The sequence below is a fragment of the Scomber japonicus genome, chromosome 14, assembly GCF_027409825.1.
Source record: "Scomber japonicus isolate fScoJap1 chromosome 14, fScoJap1.pri, whole genome shotgun sequence".
Lineage (NCBI taxonomy): Eukaryota > Metazoa > Chordata > Actinopteri > Scombriformes > Scombridae > Scomber > Scomber japonicus.
Genome location: NC_070591.1, coordinates 5,157,563 through 5,170,062, shown reverse-complemented (window position 1 = coordinate 5,170,062; position 12,500 = coordinate 5,157,563). Strand labels below are relative to the sequence as shown.

At 43.1% G+C, this 12,500-nt stretch overlaps 1 protein-coding gene across 1 annotated transcript in view; it reads right to left on the bottom strand.

The window, feature by feature from the left end:
• The window catches only part of atrnl1a (attractin-like 1a), a gene marked incomplete at its 5' end in the record, with an annotated part of 358,740 nt that extends 350,886 nt beyond the window's left edge, over positions 1 to 7,854 (bottom strand). Inside the window, 2 exon segments of the mRNA XM_053333595.1 lie at positions 7,655 to 7,841; positions 7,843 to 7,854. Of these exon segments, the coding sequence (XP_053189570.1) occupies positions 7,655 to 7,841; positions 7,843 to 7,854 (199 nt within the window).
• Positions 7,855 to 12,500: the final 4,646 nt, after the last annotated feature.

Here is a 12,500-nt window from a genome sequence, read left to right as displayed (position 1 = left end):
CTTCCTCCCTCCTTTCCTTCCTTCTTCCTCCCTTCCTTCCCTCATCCTTTCCTTCCTTCTTCCTCCCTTCCTTCATTCCCTCTTTCTTTCCTTCCTCCCTCCCTCCTTTCCTTCCTTCTTCCTTCCGTCCTTCCCTCCTCCTTTCCTTCCTTCCTTCCTCCCTCCTATCCTTCCTTCTTCCTCCCTCCCTTCCTTCCCCTTTCTTTCCTTCCTTCCTCCCTTCTTTCCTTCCTTCCTCCTTTCCTTCCTTCCCCCTTTCTGGCCTTCCTTCCTTCCCCCTCACTCCTTATTTCCTTCCTTCTTCCTCCTTCCTTCCTTCCTTGACTCTAGGGACAACACAAGGGTTAAAGGTGTAGTCCACTTTTAACTTTTCTCATATTCAAATATGACCCGACCAACATCATGAAGGGTTTTAATGCTGCAGGTTGTTTAATGTTTAATATTTAATGTTTCAGCAGGTAACAAATGAAGATTCAGTGCAAACACAAAGAGAGGAAAGAAAAAAGAAAAAGAAAAAAGAAAAAAGAGAAAGCATTCAGATGTTAAATCCTCGGTGGAGCGTTGAGCACAGTGGGGGGATGAAATAGAGGACATCATCTTTTCATTTACACAAAAAACTTAGGTCGGTTGCTATGGTAACCAGCACTGCTATTACCCCACTGAGACTAGGTGACTGTCTGTTAGTCCCAGAGACAGAGACACACACACATACACACACACACACACACACACACACACACACACACACACACACACACACACACAGACACACACACACACACACAGGTTTTTTTGTGCAAGTTTCTGGATTTATGCTTATTTTTTTTATCTCTCCTGTATAAAATAAAAGCTTTGCAGTGTTATTAAAGTCCTAAGTTCACCAAGCAGACAGAGCATCACACACACAATCTCACAATCTCATTACTTCTGAGTAAAAAAACAAAAAACAGGATTTTGTGCAAAACATTGAATCACCCAAATAACTGACACAGAGCTGCTGCTGCTGCTGCAAATGTGAGGAAAAATGATGCAGTGCAAAAGTGGTGAAGAAAAAACCTCAAACTCAATCTCTAATAACCTAAAACAGTTTGAATCAGGTTATAAAATATACACACAACCCTTAATATAAACTGTGCATGGTCTTATTAAAGCATTTAGATTAACTTTAAATTCATTATCAAACTATTAACAAGATATAAGCTTTCAGTCACAGTGACAGAAACATCCAGAAAAGTTAAAATAACATTAAAATGGTTTATTATGGTCTGAAAAATGGGATTAAATATATATACAGTATATTAACTTGTTGTGGGGAACTATTGCACTGTATTGTTATATATTATATTTACAGATACATGAAAGGTTAAATCCTTCCTTCCTCCCTCCATCCTTACTCCTTTCCTTTCTTCCTTCTTTCGTTCCTCCATCCTTTCCTTCCTTCCTTCCTCCTTTCCTCCTTACTCCTTTCCTTCCTTACTTCCTTCCTTCATTCCTCCATCCTTACTCCTTCCTTCCTTCCTTCTCTCCTTCCTTCCTCCTTTCCTTCCTTCCTCCTTACTCCCTTCCTTCCTTCCTTCCTTCCTTCCTTCCTCCTTTGCTTCCTTGCTTCCTTCCTCCTTACTCCCTTTCTTCCTTCCTCCCTCCCTCCTTACTCCTTTCCTTCCTCCTTACTCCCTTCCTTCCTTCTCTCCTTCCTACCTCCCTGCCTCCCTCCTTACTCCTTTCCTTCCTTCCTTCCTTCCTTCCTTCCTTCCTTCACCTGAGGACAACAGGAGGGTTAACTTCATAAATCTGCAGATACAACTTCTTAATTCAATTGCATTTAATGTGGTTATTAAATGTATAAAGGCTGTTAAATGTCTTCAGAAAGGTAATTACATGCAAATATTCTAAAGAGAAATCTCCAGGTTTTATATTAATACTGTTATTTCCTTATTGGTGAGTTATTCAGCTCCTTAACTTCATAAATCTGCAGATAAAACTTCTTAAATTCACTTTTATTGTGCTGTTTCTAGCTGTGCTTACACCTTTCAGCCAGTAGGGGGCAGCGTCTCACCACACTTCCTGCTCTGTTGGAGTCACATTAGAAATATTATTATTATGTAAAATAATTGTTTTGAGGACAAATTCAGCGTTGATGAGATTATACACATCAATGTAGTGTGTCTCTGTGTGTGTGTGTGTGTGTGTGTGTGTGTGTGTGTGTGTGTGTGTGTGTGTGTGTGTGTGTGTGTGTGTGTGTGTGTGTTTGGCAGTGAGTCTCGACACACTGATGAGGGTTTTAACACAAAATAGAGAAAGCCGTTTAAACAGTGTTTCCACATTAAAATGAGCATATTCATTTAGGAGCGTCGCTATAATTGCCTTCAACAAATGAGATAATTAGACTAAATTGACAAAACCTCCCACACACACACACACACACACACACACACACACACACACACACACACACACACACACACACACACACACACACACACACACACACACACATTTCACTTCACTGTGTGTTAGATTTTAGATTTTACCACGACTTTCAGATTCAGTACTAATTTGCATCAGGAAACATACGGCTTGATTAACCCTCTTGTCGTCCTCCCGGGTCAAATTGACCCCATCTGTTTTGGCTGTTCCCTCCATCCTCCCTCCCTCCCTCTCTCCCTCCCTCCTTCCTTTCTTTCTTCTTCCCTTCCTACCTTCCTTCTTTCCATCTGTCTTCCTTCCTCCCTTCCTCCTTTCCTTCTTTCCTTCCTTCCTTCTCTCCTTTCCTTCCGTCTTCATTCCTCCCTTCCTCCTTTCTTTCCTTCTTCCTTCCTCCCTTCCTTCCTTCCTCCTGTCTTCCTTCCACCCTTCCTCCTTTCCTTCCTTCCTTCCTCCCGCCCTCCCTCCTTTCCTTCCTTCCTCCTTTCCTTCCTTCTTCCTCCATTCCTCCCTTCCTCTCTCCCTCCTTTCCTTCCTTCCTTTTTTCCTTCTCTCCTTTCCTTCCGTCTTCCTTCCTCCCTTCCTCCTTTCCTTCTGTCTTCCTTCCTCCCTTCCTCCTCTCCTTCTGTCTTCCTTCCTCCCTTCCTTCTTTCATCCCTCTCTCCCTCCTTCCCTCCCTCCCTCCTTTCCTTTCTTCTTCTTCCCTTCCTTCCTTCTTCCTCCATTCCTTCCTTCCTCCCTCCCTCCTTTCCTTCCTTCTTCCTCCATTCCTTCCTTCTCCCCTCCCTCCCCCTCCTTTCCTTCCTTCTTCCTCCATTCCATTCCTTCCTTCCTCCCTCCCTCCTTTCCTTCCTTCTTCCTCCCTTCCTTCCTTCCTTGACTCGAGGACAACAGCTTGATTAAAAGGAGTGAGCTGCTGTGAGAGAAAACTGTTCACAAATGAAACATGAAAAAAGAGAAATAATGGAGCCACATATATTAAGCGTCGCTAAGCTAAGATTTCCCAGGACGTCACATCAATTGTTTCACATCATAAAATAATATTATGTTAAGCGAGATTACAAGTTGGAAGAATTTCATTTTTCTTTTTTTTTCTCTCCCTCGTTCGTTCTCATATTCACAAAACACATAAACAGACAAATCCTCTTTATGATAAGCATCATGGGAAATATGCTCTGTGTGTGTGTGTGTGTGTGTGTGTGTGTGTGTGTGTGTGTGAGAATAAATAATACTGATACTTTTATAATTAGACAGTAATGATGTGAAAAGCTGCAACAAGTTATTATTTTCATTATAAATTACTGGGCTGGGTTATTTTCTCCGTTAGTGGATTCATAGTCAAAAAATAAAATATGATAAATGTGTTTTTTTAATTATTAGAAACCAAAAGTGATGTCTTATCAAATGTCTTAATGAACAGTCCAAACTCTACATATATTTAGTTTAAATTAATTTAAAGACACAGAAGATGCTGCTCTTCTTATAAAATGATCCTCACAATAGCCGATAGACCAGGGCTGTCAAACATGAGGCCCGTGGGCCAGAACCGGCCCGCCGAGGGTTTCCGCCTCAGCCCACTTCCTGTCTTCTTTTCCTTCCTTCTTTTCATTCTTTGTTACTTAATTCCTTTCTTCCTTCCATCTTTCCTTCCTGTCTTCTTTTCCTTCCTTCCTTCCTTCCACCTGTCCTGTCTTCCTTCCATCTTTTCTTCCTGTCTTCTCTTCCTTCCTTCCTTCCTTCCACCTGTCCTGTCTTCCTTCCATCTCTTCCTTCCTTCCTTCCTTCCACCTGTCCTGTCTTCCTTCCATCTTTTCTTCTCTTCCTTCCTTCCTTCCTTCCTTCCACCTGTCCTGTCTTCCCTCCATCTTTCCTTCCTGTCTTCTTTTCCTTCCTTCCTTCCACCTGTCCTGTCTTCCCTCCATCTTTTCTTCCTGTCTTCTCTTCCTTCCTTCCTTCCTTCCACCTGTCCTGTCTTCCCTCCATCTTTTCTTCTCTTCCTTCCTTCCTTCTCTTCCTTCCATCTTTTTCTTCCTGTCTTCTTTTCCTTCCTTCTTTTCATTCTTTGTTACTTAATTCCTGTCTTCCCTCCATCTTAGCTTCCTGTCTTCTCTTCCTTCCTTCCTTCTACCTGTCCTGTCTTCCTTCCATCTTTTCTTCTCTTCCTTCCTTCCTTCTCTTCCTTCCATCTTTTTCTTCCTGTCTTCTTTTCCTTCCTTCTTTTCATTCTTTGTTACTTAATTCCTTTCTTCCTTCCATCTTTCCTTCCTGTCTTCTCTTCCTTCCTTCCTTCCACCTGTCCTGTCTTCCTTCCATCTTTTCTTCTCTTCCTTCCTTCCTTCTCTTCCTTCCATCTTTTTTCTTCCTGTCTTCTTTTTCTTCCTTCCTTCCTTCCTTCTCTTCCTTCCTTCCTTCTCTTCCTTCCTTCCTTCTCTTTCCTTCCTTCTCTTCCTTCCTTCCTTCCTTCCTCCCTACATCTTTTCTTCCTGTCTTCTCTTCCTTCTCTTCCTTCTCCTCCTTCCTTCCTTCCATTTGTCCTTCCTTCCTCACTCCTTGACTCCTTTCTCCCTCCCTTCCTTTCTTCCTTCTTTCTTCCTTTCTTCCTTCCATCTTTTTAATGATCCGGCCCACATGAGATCATATTGGTCTGTATGTGGCCCTTGAATGAAAATGAGTTTGACACCTCTGATCTACAGTCTAATAAAAAGAAGGTGAACAAGTGATATTGTGACTTCTTTAGTTGTGATTTGATCATTTTCAGGTCAAGAGAAACTTGAAAAACGTCTCCAAATGGACTGAATTAGGTCGTCTTGGTTACAAATAGGTTGTTTTAACAGAATGTCAATGACTATGTTTTAATGTGAAGCAATAATTCCTCACTGCATGATGAAATGAAGTCATGAAATAGAGCTGAAATAACGCTTATGTAACCCTTAAAATCCTTTAAAAAGTTTAATATTTTAGTCCACAAGTCTAGACCGGTTTCAAATGAGACATTATTTTGACTTGCAAATCAAATGCTTACCTTACTGGCATTATTAACATTAACAGCTATATATGAAATAAATCCTCCTGCTCACCCACAAATCACTAAACAACCCGGCCCCCCACCTACCTCACAGACCTGCTCCACCACTACACCCCCCTCCCAACCCCCCCCGCCCCCGTGCCCTCCGATCCTCAGAGGGAAATCTCCTTGCCCTACCCCAGGGGGGTCAAACTCATCTTCATTCAAGGGCCACATACAGACCAATTTGATCTTATGTGGGGCCGGTCCATTAAAAGATGGAAGGAAGGAAGGAAGGAAGGAAGGAAGGAAGGAAGGAAGGAAGGAAGGAAGGAAGGAAGGGAAGATAGGATGGAAGTAAGGAAGGAAGAACATACAGATGGAAGGAAGGAAGAGAAGACAGGATGGAAAGATGGAAGGAAGAAAGGAAGTAAGGAAAGATTGAAGGAAGGACAGATGGAAGTAAGGAAGGAAGGAAAGACAGATGGAAGGAAGAAAGGGAGGATCGAAGGAAGGGAGGAAGGAAGGAAGGAAAGATGCAAGGATAGAAGGAAGAGGAGAAGACAGTAAGGAAAGATGAAAGAAAGATAGGAAGGAAGGAAGGAAGGAAGGAAGGAAGGAAGGAAGGGAGGAAGGAAGGAAAGAAAGATGCAAGGATAGAAGGAAGAGGAGAAGACAGTAAGGAAAGATGAAAGAAAGAAAGGAAGGACAGATGGAAGGAAGAAAGGGTAGATGGAAAGATGGAAGGAAAAGAAGACAGGAAGGACAGTGGGCCGGATTGGACTCCTCAGCGGGCCGGTTTTGGCCCACGGGCCGCATGTTTATGACACCCCCTGCCCTACCCCCCCTCGGACCAAGCACCGAACTTGGGGGGACAGAGCCTTCCTCCACTGCCCCCCCCCCCCCCCCCCCCCCGCTGGAATTCACTCCCAAAACCCATCAGAGACTGTACAGACCCCCATACCTCCTAAAAACACACCTTTAACCTGTAAACTGTTTTTTATCCGTCTTCCTTCCTCCCATCCTCCTTTCTTTCCTTCTTTCCTTCCTCCCATCCGCCTTTCCTTCCTTCTTCTTCCCTTCCTTCCTTCTGTCTTCATTCCACCCTTCCTCCTTTCCTTCCTTCTTCCTCCTTTCCTTCCTTCTTCTTCCCTTCCTTCCTTCCGTCTTCCTTCCACCCTTCCTTCCTTCCTCCCTCCCTCCCTCCTTTCCTTTTTTTATCCTCTATGGGAGGAAGGAAGAAGGAAAGAAAGGAGGAAGAGAGGAAGGAAGACGGATAAAAAAACAGTTTACAGGTTAAAAGCCTGTAAACTGTTTTTATCCTCTTTCCATTTTATGTCTTTTTTTACTTGTAAGCATCTTGAAGCTAAAATGTATTATTATCATTATTATAATTTATTAAATGAGATTCTTCATATATATATAAACACACACAGCACATCATACATATTTGAAGTGGCTCTTTCCAGCTGCAGGCCAAGCAGCTAAATCTCTTTCTGACTGAACTCCAAAGAGACTAAAAGTTTCAGTAAGTCCTCTGAGGTCACTCATATATCTCCTTTAATGTTCCTAATAACATTCTGTCCTGTTCCTCCTCCTCCTCCTCCTCCTCTTCCTCCTCCTCCCCCCCCCCCTCTGTTGTGCTTTGTCCTGCTCCTCCTTTATCTTCCCTTCTTCTTCCCTTCCTTCCTTCCTTCCATCTTCCTTCCACCCTTCCTTCCTTCTTCCTTCCTTCCTCCCTCCCTCCTTTCCTTCCTTCTTCCTCCATTCCTCCTTTCCTCCCTTCGTCCTCCCTTCCGTCTTTTCTCCCTCCCTCCCTCCCTCCTTTCCTTCCTTCTTCTTCCCTTCCTTCTGTCTTCCTTCCACCCTTCCTCCTTCCTTCCTTCTTCCTCCCTTCCTTCCTCCATCCCTCCTTCCTTCTTTCTTTCCTCCCTTCCTTCTTTCCTCCCTCCCTCCTTTCCTTTCCTTCTTCTTCCTTCCTTCCTCCCTCCCCTTCCTCCCTCCTTTCCTCCCTGCCTTCTTTCCTCCCTGCCTTCTTTCCTCCCTCCCTCCTTTCCTTCCTTCTTCTTCCCTTTCTTCCGTCTTCCTTCCACCCTTCCTTCTTTCCCTCCCTCTTCCTCCCTTCCTTCTTTTCTCCCTTCTTCCCTCCCTCCCTCCCTCCCTTCCTTCCTTCTGTCTTCCTTCCTCCTCCCCCCCCCGCCGTGCTTTGTCCTGCTCCTCCTTTACCTTGCCAGCTGTCGTTGCACACGCAGAGCTTCTCTCCGGTCAGGTCACAGTAGCCGTGATCCGGGCTGCCACAGTTGTTCCTGCAGTACGGGATGTCACACGCTTCTCCTTTCCAGTACTCCTCACACTCGCAGTACACTCGGCCCGACGCTGAGTTGGCCGTGCTGCATCTGCCGTGACCCGAGCAGGTTGTTGGGGCAAGAGTTTTATCCTGAGGGGGAGACATAATTAGGGGAGGAAGTCAAAGAAGTTCTTTAAAAGGTTATGCAGCACCACAGGGAGGGAGAAAAGAAAAGGTAGCATTTTACTTTAAGGTATCGTCATGACCCTATCCCTTTATTACAGTGTCATAATGATGTCATGACAGTCAGTTTATCCTTGATGATATGTTAAAGACCATGTAAAGTGAATTCAGACATTTTCTTCTAAACACCATTGTATGTATTTCTAAAAAAGGTGTAAAAAGCTTTTCAACCATTTAGATTTGAATTGTGGAGCTAGGCTTCACAAACTGTGTTTCAACATTTCTGTGTTCAGGATTTAGTGATTAGCATAAACCCGCCCCTGCTGCTGTAGAGGTATAAATACATTCAGCTCATACTACTACTACTACAGTAGCCGCCGAGTTAGCAGCAGAAAGCTCTCAGACGTAGCGTCCATGTTTCTGGTAGAGGTGGTGACTTTGATTGACAGGTGACACTTGGTAGGGGGGCGGGGCTTCAGCGTTTAGGAGCAGAGAAAGAGGCTGATTTTTACACAACTTTGAAGCCTAATTTCATATATTTGGTGATTTTTTTAATCATTCAAATTTGGCAGGATGGTTAACAACACACTTTTCTGTGGTATGTCAAAACTCAGAACACATATTTATTCTTACTTTACACAGACTTTAATGCCATATAAAAATGCTACCACTTTACTTGAGGTCAAAAAATGTCTTAATGGTGTCATGACAGTCAGTTTTGGGTTTCCTGTCCGTATCTTGTCAAACTGATCTATGGACCAACTGCTAGAATTGGTCTGTAACCTTGCACAACTAATTATAATCAACTATAGTCAACTTAATGTCAAGATGTCATGACAAAGATATTTTCTGGTAATGGTCACTTTGGTTAATGTCAAGTTGTCATAATCAAGACAAACCAAACAATGTCAACTTGTCATTACAAAAACCGAATGACACGTTCACCTTCAAGTAAAGTGTTACCAAAGAGAAGTCAGATAGTGAAAGTGTGCAGCAGTATACTTTGAGAAACCCTCCAGATGTGAGACGTGTTGGAGATGCCTGCAGGTACGGGCCTCTTCTTTTGATTTTACACCAATTGACTGTATGTATGCTTCAGTCTAAGCACTCATCAACCTTGTTTCCAGCAGCAGCCGGCAGCTATTTCCATCTCACAAACTCACTGTACGCTACCTGCACAGCACTACCAAACAGCAGACGGACCAATCAGAGGATAGCTGGTGAAGAAAGTGGAACATGTAGCAGCTAAAAAAGGACAAGATTTTTTTTTTTTTTTTTTTTTTTTCTAAGAATCTGGGGCGGCTTGTTGCTCAGGAGGTAGAGCAGATCATCTGTTAATCACAGGGTTGGTTCGATCCCCAGCTCCTCCTGTCCACATGTCCAAGTGTCCTCGGGCAAGATACCCAACCACACTCCACCAAATTGGCCAGAACCTTGCTGCAGTCGAGTGTATGCACGGAGAGATGAAAGAGTGGCTAGAAAAACAAGCTCTGGCTATATCAATGCAGCCGTTTGATATTAAAAAAAGTTTGATATTCTTCTCAGGATTTCATGAAGGCCAAACCAGAGCTAGAGGGAAACTTCTAATGAATAATACTCTGCTTGATCAGTAAAAAGGTAAATGTTATCTAATATATATTACAGTAACGAGTTCATAAGTTGATAAAATGCTATGAGCTGTGTTTCTGAGCTTTTTCTTTCCTAAGGTGGCTAAAGGTGTCCATGTGGTTTATAGTTTAAATTTAAAAGGTTAAAATGTGAAAATAAACGTATGAATAACTTGCACACATCCTTGTTTTGTGGACTCAGCATCAAATTTCTGCTTTTAATCCATTTAGAGAGAATATATTAGAGGATTATGGTAAAAATGTCTAAGTGGTGTAACCATAAAAAAATAAATAAATAAATAAAAATAATTGAACTTTCCTTCCTCCCTTCTGTCTTTCCTTTCCTCCCTTCCTTCCTTCTTCCTTCCTTCCTCCCTCCTTTCCTTCCTTCTTCCTTTCCTCCCTTCCTTCCTCCCTCCTGTCCTTCATTCCTTCCTCCCTCCTGTCCTTCCTTCCTTCCTTCCCCTCCTTCCTTCTGTCCTTCTTTCCTTCCCCCCCTCCTTCCCTTCCTCCTGTCCTTCCTCCTTCCTTCCTTCCTTTCTCCTGTCCTTCCTTCCTTCCTTCCTTCCTTCCCTTCCTCCTGTCCTTCCTTCCTTCCCTTCCCTCCTGTCCTTTCTTCCTTCCTTCCTTCATTCCTTCCTCCCTCCTGTCCTTCCTTCCTTTGAAAATAAACGTATGAATAACTTGCACACATTCTTTTTTTGTGGACCCAGCATCAAAATTTCTGCTTTTAATCCATTTTGAGAGAATATATTAGAGGATTATGGTAAAAATGTCTAAGTGGTGTAACCATAAAAACTTTGTCCCAAATAATTCAACTTTCCTTCCTCCCTTCTGTCTTTCCTTTACCTTCCTTCCTTCCTTCTTTCTGTCCTTCCTTCCTTCCTCCCTCCTTTCCTTCCTTCTTCCTTTCCTCCCTTCCTTCCTCCCTCCTGTCCTTCATTCCTTCCTCCCTCCTGTCCTTTCCTTCCTTCCCTTCCCTCCTTCCTTCTGTCCTTCTTTCCTTCCCCCCTCCTTCCCTTCCTCCTGTACCTTCCTCCTTCCTTCCTTCCTTTCTCCTGTCCTTCCTTCCTTCCTTCCTTCCTTCCCTTCCTCCTGTCCTTCCCTTCCTTCCCTTCCTCACTGTCCTTTCTTCCTTCCTTCCCTTCATTCCTTCCTCCCTCCTGTCCTTCCTTCCTTTGAAAATAAACGTATGAATAACTTGCACACATTCTTTTTTTGTGGACCCAGCATCAAATTTCTGCTTTTAATCCATTTTGAGAGAATATATTAGAGGATTATGGTAAAAAATGTCTAAGTGGTGCTAACCATAAAAACTTTAAACTTGCTTAAAAAACAGTAAATAGTCAATAAAACACCATATCAACTAGTTTGGTATGATCTTACATTATAACTTTTATATTAAATAAAGCTAATGGAATACTATTGTTCTACATATTACATTTAATCTGGGTAACCATGGAGATCAGGAAACATTTAGTCATTAGTATAAGACCACTTAAATACACTGTAGGTGATAAAATATTTAACATTTATCATTCTTTTGTGGTTACACCATTTGACATTTTCAGGAGCAAAAATGGTGTAAATGTCATTTCAAATTTGCATGACTTTTTCTCTGAAGACAGGAAAAAGATTGTTCTCTAAAGCAAGTTTTAACTAAAAAAATCAGCCGTGGCTCAGGAGGTAAAAACAAGTCGCCTGCTAATCAAAGCTGCTCATCTTGCCAACTCTTATTCGTTCGTTCACTGTGATCCATTATCACACTTAAACCTTTGTGTCGTCCTCCCGGGTCAAATTGACCCCGTCTGTTTTTTACAGTTCCTTCCTTCTTCCTTCCTCCCTGCCTCCCTCCCTCCCTCCTTTCCTTCCTTCTTCCTTCCTTCCTCCCTCCCTTCCTTCATTCCTTCCTTCTTCCCTCCCTTCCTTCTTCCTTCCTTCCTCCCTCCCTCCCTTCTTCCTTCCTTCCTTCCTCCATCCCATCCTTCTTCCTTCCTTCCTTCCTCCCTCCCTCCCTCCTTTCCTTCCTTCTTCCTTCCTTCCTCCCTCCATCCCTTCCTCCCTTCCTTCCTTCCTTCCTTACTCCCTCCCTCCCTCCTTTCCTTCACTTCTTCCCTTCCTTCCTCCTTATCTTCCTTCTTCCTCCCTCCCTTCCTTGACTCGAGGACAACAGGGAGGGTTATAACCTTGGCCATGTTTTGCTCACCCATTTGTTTCCTGTTTAAAGTGTCCTGATATTCAATTATAACAAACTCCTGGCAGCCAATTTTTTAAAACATTTGAATTTCCCATGTCTGTGTTATTGGACCAGACAGGTTTTTTTTTTAAAGTGGGTTAATCCTCTCCAACCCAAGTGGTTAGGAGTAATAATGCACTCTCTGGATTGGAAATCAGCCTCCACATTAGGCCTGCACGATATCAGCAAAATGTGCAATGTGCGATTACACTGTTCAATATTGCGATGACGATATGACCTTGCGATAAATAAGAAAATATTTAAAGTTTTGCATACAGTTCCTGTCTCTTTCAGATTTTTCAGCTTTAAAAGATTCCCTGCTTTTAGGTACTCTAAAACATCTGAATAGCTGATTGTAATTACCGCAAATTCCGGACTACAGAGCGCACCTGATTAAAAAGCCGCATGCTCTAATTTTAGAAAGAAAATCAATTTTGTACTTGTACAAGCCGCACCGGATTTTAAGCCACAGGTGTCCCACGTTGTAATATGAGATATTAGCTATGGTTAGTCCGGCGATGCCTGACAGCCATCACGCAACCCCTCCTCCCCCCTCCTCTGACTACACACATTTAGGGCGCACCTAGGCAATAGTACCGTGCCCAAGCACGTTTGCGGCCTAAAATCCGGATATTTGGCTTGTGTGCTGTGAGTGCAAGTGAACCCTGCTTGAGGGGAGGCAATTTTCCCGGTAATCCCGGGAAATCGACGATGTTTTAAAAGGCAACACTAGCTGAGCCCTGGTCATTTTCAAGCAAC